General features: G+C 42.0%; 1 protein-coding gene across 5 annotated transcripts in view; it reads right to left on the reverse strand.

Moving 5' to 3' along the window:
• KLHL12 (kelch like family member 12) overlaps nucleotides 1-13,947 on the reverse strand; it is an 84,187-nt gene that overhangs the window by 9,853 nt on the left and 60,387 nt on the right. For all 5 annotated transcript variants that reach the window (XM_069756413.1, XM_069756415.1, XM_069756414.1 and 2 more), the window contains one exon: nucleotides 3,277-3,383. In XM_069756413.1, coding sequence (XP_069612514.1) covers nucleotides 3,277-3,383 — 107 coding nt within the window. The remainder of the gene's footprint in view (nucleotides 1-3,276; nucleotides 3,384-13,947) is intronic.

A 13,947-nucleotide genomic window follows, 5' to 3' on the forward strand; every position in this document is an offset into this window, starting at 1 on the left:
GAAAGGCTATTTGGCATCATTGCAATCTTAAGATAAAACTATTATTTACACCACACAGCATACTCATAACGGAATAATTGTTTTTTTTCTACTCTACCCCCCAAAAAAGCGTTAAAAAGGATTAAAAGGCAAAAGGAGTTCTGACTTCAGCATTCTGTATTTTATCAGTATTTACAAGTAAGACATGCTTATATAATGCAGACTCATAAACACCCTATTATTATACATCATGATACTGTTATTAATAGGCTCGGTTTACAGGCATCTACAAGAGGACTCATTTCATTCGTGTACGGGGAGCTCCTCTCGAGGGTGCTATTGGGTCACCCGATGACGGCATTAGCGAAATGGGAACAACAAGTGGGGGGGATTTCGGTAGATCAATGGGAGTCAATAATGCAAATGATCCATAAGTTGTCCCTCAGTGAGCCTAACCATCTGTCTCAACTATATATCCTTTATAGGGTTTATAGGACTCCTAAGTGGCTGTTTGATTTGGGTCTAAGGCCGAATTCAAAATGTCCCAAGTGTACGCTCGATAATGCAGATATCCTACATATGTTCTGGACGTGTCCCTGTATACAAATATTCTGGATTATGGTTCTCAACTTAATATATATGGCCACAGAGCAGGATGTTCCCAGAGACCCTATTGTCTGTGGGCTTGGATATGTTGAGGAGGCGGGAGGAGATGATTAATCACAAATAGCTGTTGCCAGAATGCTTTTTACTGCTAGAAAATTAATAGCATATCACTGGATCTCAGATAAAGTTCCCACGAGGAAGGAATATGTAAATAGGCTAAACCTCATACTATGCAGAGAAAAGACCATTTATCTTAAACGGGGTAGACCGGCAGTGATTGAGAAAATTTGGCCAGGATGGCTGAATGTTCCGGGCTTACCGTCTGTAAATTAATTCTTGTGATACCCTGTTTATATCACCCTGAAAGAGATTTAGTTGTACTCCATGACTGGTGTTTGGGATATGTGCCTTATCTATGTCTGCATTTTTCTTGTGATATATTTTATCATTGGACCAGGGTTGGGTAGGGGGGAAGCGGTTGGGAATGGGGGAAAGATTGTGGGGTAGTTTGGTGAAAATTCTGTTATGTTCTGAAAACTTAAAAAAAAAATATCTGATTAAAAAAAAAAAAAAAGTATTAAAAGGGAAAAGACTATCTACACTGAAGACAGATTACTTATCAATTGAGAATATTGAGACTGAAAGATCTATCCAGGAGGAGAAAAGCAGATTTCTCTGATAAGATATAATACGAAGTTTATTGTCATGTGTACATTGATTTATGAAAAAAACCAAAATAAAACCGATGATTACTCTTAAGAAGAATTGCAGAATAGCTGTTTTTTTATCTACCCACATTAGACCACATACAGTCATGGCCAAAAGTATTAACACCCCTGCAATTCTGTCAGATAATACTAATTTTCTTCCTGAAAATGATTGCAAACACAAATTCTTTGTTATTATTATCTTCATTTAATTTGTCTTAAATAAAAAAACACAAAAAGAATTGTCCTAAAGCCAAATTAGCTATAATTACACACCAAACATAAAAAAAGGGGTGGACAAAAGTATTGGCACTGTTCGAAAAATCATGTGATGCTTCTCTAATTTGTGTAATTAACAGCACCTGTAACTTACCTGTGGCACCTAACAGGTTTTGGCAATAACTAAATCACACTTGCAGCCAGTTGACATGGATTAAAGTTGACTCAACCTCTGTCCTGTGTCTTTGTGTGTACCACATTGAGCATGGAGAAAAGAAAGACGACCAAAGAACTGTCTGAGGACTTGAGAAACCAAATTGTGAGGAAGCATGAGCAATGTCAAGGCTACAAGTCCATCTCCAAAGACCTGAATGTTCCTGTGTCTACCGTGCGCAGTGTCATCAAGAAGTTTAAAGCCCATGGCACTGTGTCTAACCTCCCTAGATGTGGACGGAAAAGAAAAATTGACAAGAGATTTCAACGCAAGATTGTGCGGATGTTGGATAAAGAACCTCGACTAACATCCAAACAAGTTCAAGCTGCCCTGCAGTCCGAGGGTACAACAGTGTCAACCCGTACTATCCGTCGGTGTCTGAATGAAAAGTGACTGTATGGTAGGAGACCCAGGAAGACCCCACTTCTTACCCCGAGACATAAAAAAGCCAGGCTGGAGTTTGCCAAAACTTACCTGAAAAAGCCTAAAATGTTTTGGAAGAATGTTCTCTGGTCAGATGAGACAAACGTAGAGCTTTTTGGGCAAAGGCATCAACATAGAGTTTACAGAAGAAAAAAAGAGGCATTCAAAGAAAAGAACACGGTCCCTACAGTCAAACATGGCGGAGGTTCCCTGATGTTTTGGGGTTGCTTTGCTGCCTCTGGCACTGGACTGCTTGACCGTGTGCATGGCTTTATGAAGTCTGAAGACTACCCTCAAATTTTGCAGCATAATGTAGGGCCCAGTGTGAGAAAGCTGGGTCTCCCTCAGAGGTCATGGGTCTTCCAGCAGGACAATGACCCAAAACACACTTCAAAAAGCACTAGAAAATGGTTTGAGAGAAAGCACTGGAGACTTCTAAGGTGGCCAGCAATGAGTCCAGACCTGAATCCCATAGAACACCTGTGGAGAGATCTAAAAATGGCAGTTTGGAGGAGGCACACTTCAAATATCAGGGACCTGGAGCAGTTTGCCAAAGAAGAATGGTCTAAAATTCCAGCAGAGCATTGTAAGAAACTCATTGATGGTTACCGGAAGCGGTTCGTCGCAGTTATTTTGGCTAAAGGTTGTGCAACCAAGTATTAGGCTGAGGGTGCCAATACTTTTGTCTGGCCCATTTTTGGAGTTTTGTGTGAAATGATCAATGTTTTGCATTTTGCTTCATTCTCTTTTGTGTTTTTTCATTTAAGACAAATTAAATGAAGATAATAATACCAAAGAATTTGTGTTTGCAATCATTTTCAGGAAGAAACTGAGTGTTATCTGACAGAATTGCAGGGGTGTCAATACTTTTGGCCATGACTGTAACTATGGCTCACGCTGCACTCTGATGCAAAAACTACAAAAAATAATTGCGGTGTCCTCAAGACCTAGAACCGATGTGTCCTGTACAGTGAATATCACTATAAGCAAAATGAAGCATCAGGTGAAATACAAAAATAAGAAAATTGTGAAAAATATATAAGACTGAAAATATGGTTCTACACCACGAGATAAAAATCATATAAAGAGGTGGAGTGAAAACCACTACCAGAATCCTATGAAACTCACCGGAAGGAAACCCCACTCTTGTGTTTTGGGGTCAAATTTCTCCACTACATCTATAGGAGACTGTTGGCTACCAAATCCTCCAATGACAAGCAGCACCTCATTAGCTCCTTAAAAAAAATAGATAAAAATAAGAGAATTAAATATACATGCCTGTAAATGTGGCTCCTACTTTGGCAGGTCCGATGCACAATGGTTATAGTCCGCCATCCATTAACCCCTTAATGACCCCAGCTTTTTCCGCTCCCCGCCTTCCCAGAGCCATAATTTTTTTATTTTTCCATCAATATGGTCATGTGAGGGCTTACTTTTGAACGACGTCATTGGTTTTAGCATGTCATGTACTAGAAAACGGGAAAAAAAATTCCAATTGCGGTGAAATTGCAAAAAAAAGTGCAGTCCCACACTTGTTTTTTGTTTGGCTTTTTTACTAGCTTCACTAAAAGCTAAAACTGACCTGCCATTAGGAATCTGCAGGTCTTTACGAGTTCATAGACACCAAACATGTCTAGCTTATTTTTGATGTAAGTGGTAAAAAAAAAATCCAAACTTTGCTAAAATAAAAAAAAAAAAAAAAAAATTGAGCAATTTCCGATACCCATAGTGTCTTCATTTTTCGCGATCTTGGGTCAGGTGAGGGCTTATTTTTTTGTGTGTCAAGCTGACATTTTTAATGATTCCATTTTGGTGCAGATACGATCTTTTGATTGCCCGTTATTGCATTTTAATGCAATGTCACGGCGACCAAAAAAACGTAATTCTGGAGTTTCTAATTTTTTTCTCGCTACGCAGTTTAGCGATCAGGTTAATCCTTGCTTTTTATTGATAGATGGGGCGATTCTGAGCGCGGCGATACCAAATATGTGTAGGTGTGATTTTTTTTTTTTGAATGGGGCAAAAGGGGGGTGATTTAAACTTTTATATTTTTTTTTTACTTTTGCCAACTGGCACAACTCAATCGGCTCTGCTACATAGGAGCGATGCATAGATCGCTCCTATGTAGTAGATTTACTGCATTGCTATCAGCACCGACCACAGGATGGCGCTCACAGCAATCCGGCCTCAACAATCAGAGATCTGCAATAGAGCTCTGGTTGTCATGCCGACGCATCGCTGACCCCTGATCAAGTGACGGGGGTCAGCGAACGCTCATTTCTGACCCGATGGCCAGAAGCGCTATAGTGAAATGCCGCTGTCAGCGTTTGACAGCGGCATTTAACTAGTTAATAGCAGTGGGTGGATTGCGATTTCAGCCGCCGCTATTGCGGGCACATGTCAACTGTACAAAACAGCTGACATGTCCAGGCTTTGATGTGGGATCACCGCTGGAGCCCGCATCAAAGTGGGAGTTCTGACCTCAGATGTACTACCCCTCCAAGGTCAGAAAGGGGTTAATAATTCATGTGATAATCAAATGTATAGTGATGAGCGAACGTGCTGGGATAAGGTATTATCTGAGCATGCTCTGGTGCTAACCGAGTGTCCTTAGCGAGCTCAGATAACATGTTCAAGTCCCTTTGGCTGCATGCATTGTGGCTGTTAGGCAATCCCTGCATGTGTTGTGGCTGTCTAACAGTTGCGAGACATACAGCCGCGGGCACTCAAACATATTATCCGAGCACACCCAAGATACATGTACTATCTTTGTAATACAACTTTATTGATGGTGTCTCAGTGCCCCTATACTATGTGGAAAAGCCCCAAAAAGCTCTTTTGACCAATTTAGCCATTTAGTATTTTGAATGTAAATTATGAATAGTTTTGCCCATGGGCCAAGCTACCATTTGTCACCTGCACCCCTATTACAGGGAACCTGTCATGCCCAGAATCTAGCAATTATCTGAAGGTTATATTTTAAAATCTTTTTTAGCCGGCTTACTGGAGCAGCGGCTACAGGGAGAAAATTAAGTTTTATTATCCCTGCAACCGCTCGTCTCCAGTCATCAGGGCAGTGCAGGGGATCTGTGACAGTCACCACTCACTATACTGTGAGCAATGGAATAATGCCTCATCTTGATGGCCAGCCTGCATTGCAGTATGTGTGTGTAGAGCAAGCAGTCTATCAAAGCCCTTCTTCTCGAACGTGATCCCAGTTTAACTTTTGTCTCATATAAGGAAACGCCAACATAATTAAAAAATGTTGACATGTTTCTTGTTTGTGCAGTTATACTTACTTACGTCATATCTTATTGATGGCTTATAGTCACTGCTGCCTACACCGCCCTGTTGACTCCCTGTAGACATGCTTCCAGTAAGCGGGCTACACAGGGTTTATATTTACCTACAGATTACCCTATATCTTCAGGTAAATAACATTTCAGGACATGACAAGTTCCCTTTAAGCTCCTGATCATCCAGCACAGTGTCTTTATCGGTGAAACTAATATTGTATCCTAAAGAGATAAGAAATAAAAATAGACTCAAGATGCCCCTACGTCCCGCTCTCCAGACTTCATCATTCATGAATGTTCAACCAAGCGTTCAAAGGGAAGAGCATAGAAAGCCACTGCCAAAAACCTCTGGTGGCAGCTTATCTTCGTATTTCACTTTTATCTGCCCCGTCCTCACCTCTCTTCCAAAATAAGTTGGGGACAGATCGGGTGCCCCCACTTATAGACATTAGATGTAGTCCTACTGAAATTGAGAGGTTCAGTAACTTATCTAATGTGGATGGGAGCCTTTATACAGCTCTATTTGACACTAAACAGGCTTGTGGCTACATGAACATGCTCAAGCTCATAAATATCCAATCGCAGAATAACTTCTTCGTATTTGGGTTGCTCATGTGTAATTCATGAGCCAATTAGTCAAGAGACTAAAGGTACCGTTACACTAAATGATTTACCAACGATCACGACCAGCGATACGACCTGGCCGTGATCGTTGGTAAGTCGTTGTGTGGTCGCTGGGGAGCTGTCACACAGACAGCTCTCTCCAGCGACCAACGATCAGGGGAACAATTTTTTTTTTTTTTTACTTTTACAATGGTAACCAGGGTAAGGGTTACTAAGCGCGGCCCTGCACTTAGTAACCCGATGTTTACCCTGGTTACAGGTGAACACATCACTAGATCGGCATCACACACGCCGATCTAGCGATGACAGCGGGGTGATCAGCGACCAAAAAAAAGGTCCTGATCATTCTCCATGACCAATGATCTCCCAGCAGGGGCCTGATCGTTGGTCGCCGTCACACATAACAAGATCGTTAGCGGGATCGTTGTTATGTCCCAAAAAGCGTGACGTGGCAACGATATCGTTAATGAAATCGTTATGTGTGAAGGTACCTTAACAAAAAGGTTCTACACGAACGGTAACAATAAAATCCATCATTTGACGAACTTCTGTATACAATGTTTTCTATGACATGCCAGCTTGGAAATTGTGTTCAATCGCGGAGCATCAATCTAGAGCAGAGGTCCCCAACTCCAGTCCTCAAGGCCCACCAACAGGTCATGTTTTCAGGATTTCCTTTGCATTGCACAGGTGATGCACTTATTACCTGGGCAAGACTAAGGAAATCCTGAAAACATGACCTGTTGGTGGGCCTTGAGGACTGGAGTTGGGGACCCCTGATCTAGAGCAATGTTTCTCAACTCCAGTCCTCAAGACCCACCAACAGGTCATGTTTTCCTTACTATTATACAGGTGATGGAACTATTGCTTGAGAAGGTGATGAAATTATCACCTGTGCAATTCTAAGGAGATCCTGAAAACTTGACCTGTTGGTGGGTATTGAGGACTGGAGTTGAGAAACACTGTTCTACAGAAAGAGAAGCTCAATTAACCCCTTCATGACCCAGCCTATTTTGACCTTAACCCCTCTGTGACCTTAGACGTACTATCCCGTCGAGGTGCCCTGGGCTTATCTGACCCTGGACGGGATAGTACGTCATAGCCGATCGGCCGCGCTCACGGGGGGAGCGCGGCCGATCGCGGCCGGGTGTCAGCTGCTTATCGCAGCTGACATCCGGCACTATGTGCCAGGAGCGGTCACGGACCGCCCCCGGCACATTAACCCCTGGCACACCGCGATCAAAGATGATCGCGATGTGCCGGCGGTGCAGGGAAGCACCGCGCAGGGAGGGGGCTCCCTGCGGGCTTCCCTGAGCCCCCCGCAGCAACGCGATGTGATCACGTTGCTGCGAGGGTCTCACCTCCCTCCCTGCTCCCTCCAGCCCCGGATCCAAGATGGCCGCGGATCCGGGTCCTGCAGGGAGGGAGGTGGCTTCACAGAGCCTGCTCAGAGCAGGCACTGTGAAGCCTGCAGCGCTGCATGTCAGATCAGTGATCTGACAGAGTGCTGTGCAAACTGTCAGATCACTGATCTGTGATGTCCCCCCCTGGGACACAGTAAAAAAGTTAAAAAAAATTTTTCCAAATGTGTAAAAAAAATAAAAAAAAATATTCCAAAATAATGAAAAAAAAAAAAAAAATATTATTCCCATAAATACATTTCTTCATCTAAATAAAAAAAAAAAACTAATAAAAGTACACATATTTAGTATCGCCGCGTCCGTAACGACCCGACCTATAAAACTGTCCCACTACTTAACCCCTTCAGTAAACACCGTAAGAAAAAAAAAAAAAAACGAGGCAAAAAACAACGCTTTATTATCATACCGCCGAACAAAAAGTGGAATAACACGCGATCAAAAGGACAGATATAAATAACCATGGTACCGCTGAAAGCGTCATATTGTCCCGCAAAAAAAGAGCCGCCATACAGCATCATCAGCAAAAAAATAAAAAAGTTATAGTCCTGAGAATAAAGCGATGCAAAAATAATTATTTTTTCTGTAAAATAGTTTTTATCGTATAAAAGCGCCAAACCATAAAAAAATGATATAAATGAGGTATCGCTGTAATCGTACTGACCCGAAGAATAAAACTGATTTATCAATTTTACCAAACGCGGAACGGTATAAACGCCTCCCCCAATAGAAATTCATGAATAGCTGGCTTTTGGTCATTCTTCCTCACAAAAATCGGAATAAAAAGCGATCAAAAAATGTCACGTGCCCAAAAATGTTTTCAATAAAAACGTCAACTCGTCCCGCAAAAAACAAGACCTCACATGACTCTGTGGACCAAAATATGGAAAAATTATAGCTCTCAAAATGTGGTATTGCAAAAAATATTTTTTGCAATAAAAAGGGTCTTTCAGTGTGTGACGGCTGCCAATCATAAAAATCCGCTAAAAAACTCGCTATAAAAGTAAATCAAACCCCCCTTCATCACCCCCTTAGTTAGGGAAAAATAAAAAAAAATGTATTTATTTCCATTTTCCCATTAGGGCTAGGGTTAGGGCTAGGGTTAGGGCTAGGGCTAGGGTTAGGGCTAGGGCTAGGGTTAGGGCTAGGGCTAGGGTTAGGGTTAGGGCTAGGGTTAGGGTTAGGGCTAGGGCTAGGGTTAGGGCTAGGGTTAGGGTTAGGGCTAGGGTTAGGGCTAGGGTTAGGGTTGGGGCTACAGTTAGGGTTGGGGCTAAAGTTAGGGTTAGGGTTTAGATTACAGTTACAGTTGGGAATAGGGTTGGGATTAGGGTTAGGGGTGTGTCAGGGTTAGAGGTGTGGTTAGGGTTACCGTTGGAATTAGGGTTAGGGGTGTGTTTAGATTAGGGTTTCAGTTATAATTGGGGGGTTTCCACTGTTTCGGCACATCAGGGGCTCTCCAAACACGACATGGCGTCCGATCTCAATTCCAGCCAATTCTGCGTTGAAAAAGTAAAACAGTGCTCCTTCCCTTCCGAGCTCTCCTGTGTGCCCAAACAGGGGTTTACCCCAACATATGGGGTATCAGCGTACTCAGGACAAATTGGACAACAACTTTTGTGGACCAATTTCTCCTGTTACCCTTGGGAAAATACAAAACTGGGGGCTAAAAAATAATTTTTGTGGGAAAACAAAAAGATTTTTTATTTTCACGGCTTTGCGTTATAAACTGTAGTGAAACACTTGGGGGTTCAAAGTTCTCACAACACATCTAGATAAGTTCATTGAGGGGTCTAGTTTCCAATATGGGGTCACTTGTGGGGGGTTTCTACTGTTTAGGTACATTAGGGGCTCTGCAAACGCAATGTGACGCCTGCAGACCAATCCATCTAAGTCTGCATTCCAAATGATGCTCCTTCCCTTCCGAGCCCTCCCATGCGCCCAAACGGTGGTTCCCCCCCACATATCGGGTATCAGCGTACTCAGGACAAATTGGACAACAACATTTAGGGTCCAATTTCTCCTGCTAACCTTGGAAAAATACAAAACTGGGGGCTAAAATATAATTTTTGTGGAAAAAAAAATATTTTTTATTTGCATGGCTCTGCGTTATAAACTGTAGTGAAATACTTGGGGGTTCAAAGCTCTCACAACACATCAAGATGAGTTCCTTAGGGGGTCTACTTTCCAAAATGGTGTCACTTGTGGGGGGTTTCTACTGTTTAGGTACATTAGGGGCTCTGCAAACGCAATGTGACGCCTGCAGACCATTCCATCTAAGTCTGCATTCCAAATGGCGCTCCTTCCCTTCCGAGCCCTCCCATGCGCCCAAACGGTGGTTCCCCCCCACATATGGGGTATCAGCGTACTCAGGACAAATTGGACAACAACTTTTGGGGTCCAATTTCTCCTGTTACCCTAGGGAAAATACAAAACTGGGGGCTAAAAAATAATTTTTGTGGGAAAAAAATTTTGTTTTATTTTTATGCCTCTGCATTATAAACTTCTGTGAAGCCCTTGGTGGGTCAAAGTGCTCACCACACATCCAGATAAGTTCCTTAGGGGGTCTACTTTCCAAAATGGTGTCACTTGTGGGGGGTTTCAATGTTTAGGCACATCAGTGGCTCTCCAAACGCAACATGGCGTCCCATCTCAATTTCTGTCAATTTTGCATTGCAAAGTCAAACTGCGCTCCTTCCCTTCCGAGCTCTCCCATGCGCCCAAACAGTGGTTTACTGCCACATATGGGGTATCAGCGTACTCAGGACAAATTGGACAACAACTTTTTGGGTCCAATTTCTCCTGTTACCCTTGGTAAAATAAAACAAATTGGAGCTGAAGTACATTTTTTGTGTAAAAAAGTTAAATGTTCATTTTTATTTAAACATTCCAAAAATTCCTATTAAACACCTGAAGGGTTAATAAACTTCTTGAATGTGGTTTTGAGCACCTTGAGGGGTGCAGTTTTTAGAATGGTGTCACACTTGGGCATTTTCTATCATATAGACCCCTCAAAATGACTTCAAATGAGACGTGGTCCCTAAAAAAAAATGGTGTTGTAAAAATGAGAAATTGCTGGTCAACTTTTAACCCTTATAACTCCCTAACAAAAAAAAAAAATTGGTTCCAAAATTATGCTGATGTAAAGGAGACATGTGGGAAATGTTACTTATTAAGTATTTTGTGTGACATATCTCTGTGATTTAATTGCATAAAAATTCAAAGTTTGAAAATTGCGAAATTTTCAAAATTTTCGCCAAATTTCCGTTTTTTTCACAAATAAACGCAGGTACTATCAAAGAAATTTTACCACTATCATGAAGTACAATATGTCACGAGAAAACAATGTCAGAATCACCAGGATGCGTTGAAGCGTTTCGGAGTTATAACCTCATAAAGGGACAGTGGTCAGAATTGTAAAAATTGGCCTGGTCATTGACGTGCAAACCACCCTTGGGGGTAAAGGGGTTAAAGACCTTGCCGTTTTTTGCAATTCTGACCAGTGTCTCTTTATGAGGTAATAACTCAGGAACGCTTCAACGGATCCTAGCGGTTCTGAGATTGTTTTTTCGTGACATATTGGGCTTCATGTTAGTGGTAAATTTAGGTCAATAAATTCTGCGTTTATTTGTGAGAAAAACGGAAATTTGGTGAAAATTTTGAAAATTTAGCAATTTTCACATTTTGAATTTTTATTCTGTTAAACCAGAGAGTTATGTGACACAAAATAGTTAATAAATAACATTTCCCACATGTTTACTTTACATCAGCACAATTTTGGAAACAAAATTTTTTTTTGCTAGGAAGTTAAAAGGGTTAAAATTTGACCAGCGATTTCTCATTTTTACAACGAAATTTACAAAACCATTTTTTTTAGGGACCACCTCACATTTTAAGTCAGTTTGAGGGGTCTATATGGCTGAAAATACCCAAAAGTGACACCATTCTAAAAACTGCACCCCTCAAGGTACTCAAAACCACATTCAAGAAGTTTATTAACCCTTCAGGTGCTTCACAGCAGCAGAAGCAACATAGAAGGAAAAAATGAACATTTAACTTTTTAGTCACAAAAATGATCTTTTAGCAACAATTTTTTTATTTTCCCAATGGTAAAAGGAGAAACTGAACCACGAAAGTTGTTGTCCAATTTGTCCTGAGTACGCTGATACCTCATATGTGGGGGTAAACCACTGTTTGGGCGCACGGCAGGGCTTGGAAGGGAAGGAGCACCATTTGACTTTTTGAATCAAAAATTGGCTCCACTCTTTAGCGGACACCATGTCACGTTTGGAGAGTCCCCGTGTGCCTAAAAATTGGAGCTCCCCCACAAGTGACCCCATTTTGGAAACTAGATGCCCCAAGGAACTTATCTAGATGCATAGTGAGCACTTTGAACCCCCAGGTGCTTCACAAATTGATCCGTAAAAATGAAAAAGTACTTTTTTTTCACAAAAAAATTCTTTTAGCCTCAATTTTTTCATTTTCACATGGGCAACAGGATAAAATGGAACCTAAAATTTGTTGGGCAATTTCTCCTGAGTACGCCGATACCTCATATGTGGGGGTAAACCACTGTTTGGGCACTCAGCAGGGCTCGGAAGGGAAGGCGCGCCATTTGACTTTTTGAATGGAAAATTAGCTCCAATTGTTAGCGGACACCATGTTGCGTTTGGAGAGCCCCTGTGTGCCTAAACATTGGAGCTCCCCCACAAGTGACCCCATTTTGGAAACTAGACCCCCCAAGGAACTTATCTAGATGAATATTGAGCACTTTAAACCCCCAGGTGCTTCACAGAAGTTTATAACGCAGAGCCATGAAATAAAAAATAATTTTTCTTTCCTCAAAAATGATTTTTTAGCCTGGAATTTCCTATTTTGCCAAGGGTAATAGGAGAAATTGGACCCCAAATGTTGTTGTCCAGTTTGTCCTGAGTACGCTGATACCCCATATGTGGGGGTAAACCACTGTTTGGGCGCACGGCAGGGCTCGGAAGGGAAGGCACGCCATTTGGCTTTTTAAATGAAAAATTAGCTCCAATCATTAGCGGACACCATGTCACGTTTGGAGAGCCCCTGTGTGCCTAAACATTGGAGATCCCCCAGAAATGACCCCATTTTGGAAACTAGACCCCCCAAGGAACTAATCTAGATGTGTGGTGAGGACTTTGAACCCCCAAGTGCTTCACAGAAGTTTATAACGCAGAGCCATGAAAATATAAAAAAATTTTTTTCTCAAAAATGATCTTTTAGCCTGCAATTTTTTATTTTCCCAAGGGTAACAGGAGAAATTTGACCCCAAAAGTTGTTGTCCAGTTTCTCCTGAGTACGCTGATACCCCATATGTGGGGGTAAACCACTGTTTGGGCACATGCCGGGGCTCGGAAGTGAAGTAGTGACGCTTTGAAATGCAGACTTTGATGGAATGCTCTGTGGGCGTCACGTTGCGTTTGCAGAGCCCCTGATGTGGCTTAACAGTAGAAACCCCCCACAAGTGACCCCATTTTGGAAACTAGACCCCGAAAGGAACTTATCTAGATGTGTGGTGAGCACTTTGAACCCCCAAGTGCTTCACAGAAGTTTATAATGCAGAGCCGTGAAAATAATAAATACGTTTTCTTTCCTCAAAAATAATTATTTAGCCCAGAATTTTTTAATTTTCCCAAGGGTAACAGGAGAAATTTGACCCCAATATTTGTTGTCCAGTTTCTCCTGAGTACGGTGATACCCCATATGTGGGGGTAAACTACTGTTTGGGCACATGCCGGGGCTCGGAAGTGAAGTAGTGACGTTTTGAAATGCAGACTTTGATGGAATGCTCTGCGGGCGTCACGTTGCGTTTGCAGAGCCCCTGATGTGGCTAAACAGTAGAAACCCCCCACAAGTGACCCCATTTTGGAAACTAGACCCCCAAAGGAACTTATCTAGATGTGTGGTGAGCACTTTGAACCCCCAAATGCTTCATAGAAGTTTATAATGCAGAGCCGTGAAAATAATAAATACGTTTTCTTTCCTCAAAAATAATTATTTAGCCCAGAATTTTTTATTTTCCCAAGGGTTACAGGAGAAATTGGACCCCAAAAGTTGTTGTCCAGTTTCTCCTGAGTACGCTGATACCCCATGTGTGGAGGTAAACCACTGTTTGGGCACACGTCGGGGCTCAGAAGGGAAGTAGTGACTTTTGAAATGCAGACTTTGATGGAATGGTCTGCGGGCGTCACGTTGCGTTTGCAGAGCCCCTGGTGTGCCTAAACAGTAGAAACCCCCCACAAGTGACCCCATTTTAGAAACTAGACCCCCCAAGGAACTTATCTAGATATGTGGTGAGCACTTTGAACCCCCAAGTGCTTCACAGACGTTTACAACGCAGAGCCGTGAAAATAAAAAATAATTTTTCTTTCCTCAATAATGATGTTTTAGCAAGCATTTTTTTATTTTCACAAGGGTAACAGGAGAAATTGGACCCC

Source organism: Ranitomeya imitator, chromosome 3 (assembly GCF_032444005.1).
Source record: "Ranitomeya imitator isolate aRanImi1 chromosome 3, aRanImi1.pri, whole genome shotgun sequence".
Lineage (NCBI taxonomy): Eukaryota > Metazoa > Chordata > Amphibia > Anura > Dendrobatidae > Ranitomeya > Ranitomeya imitator.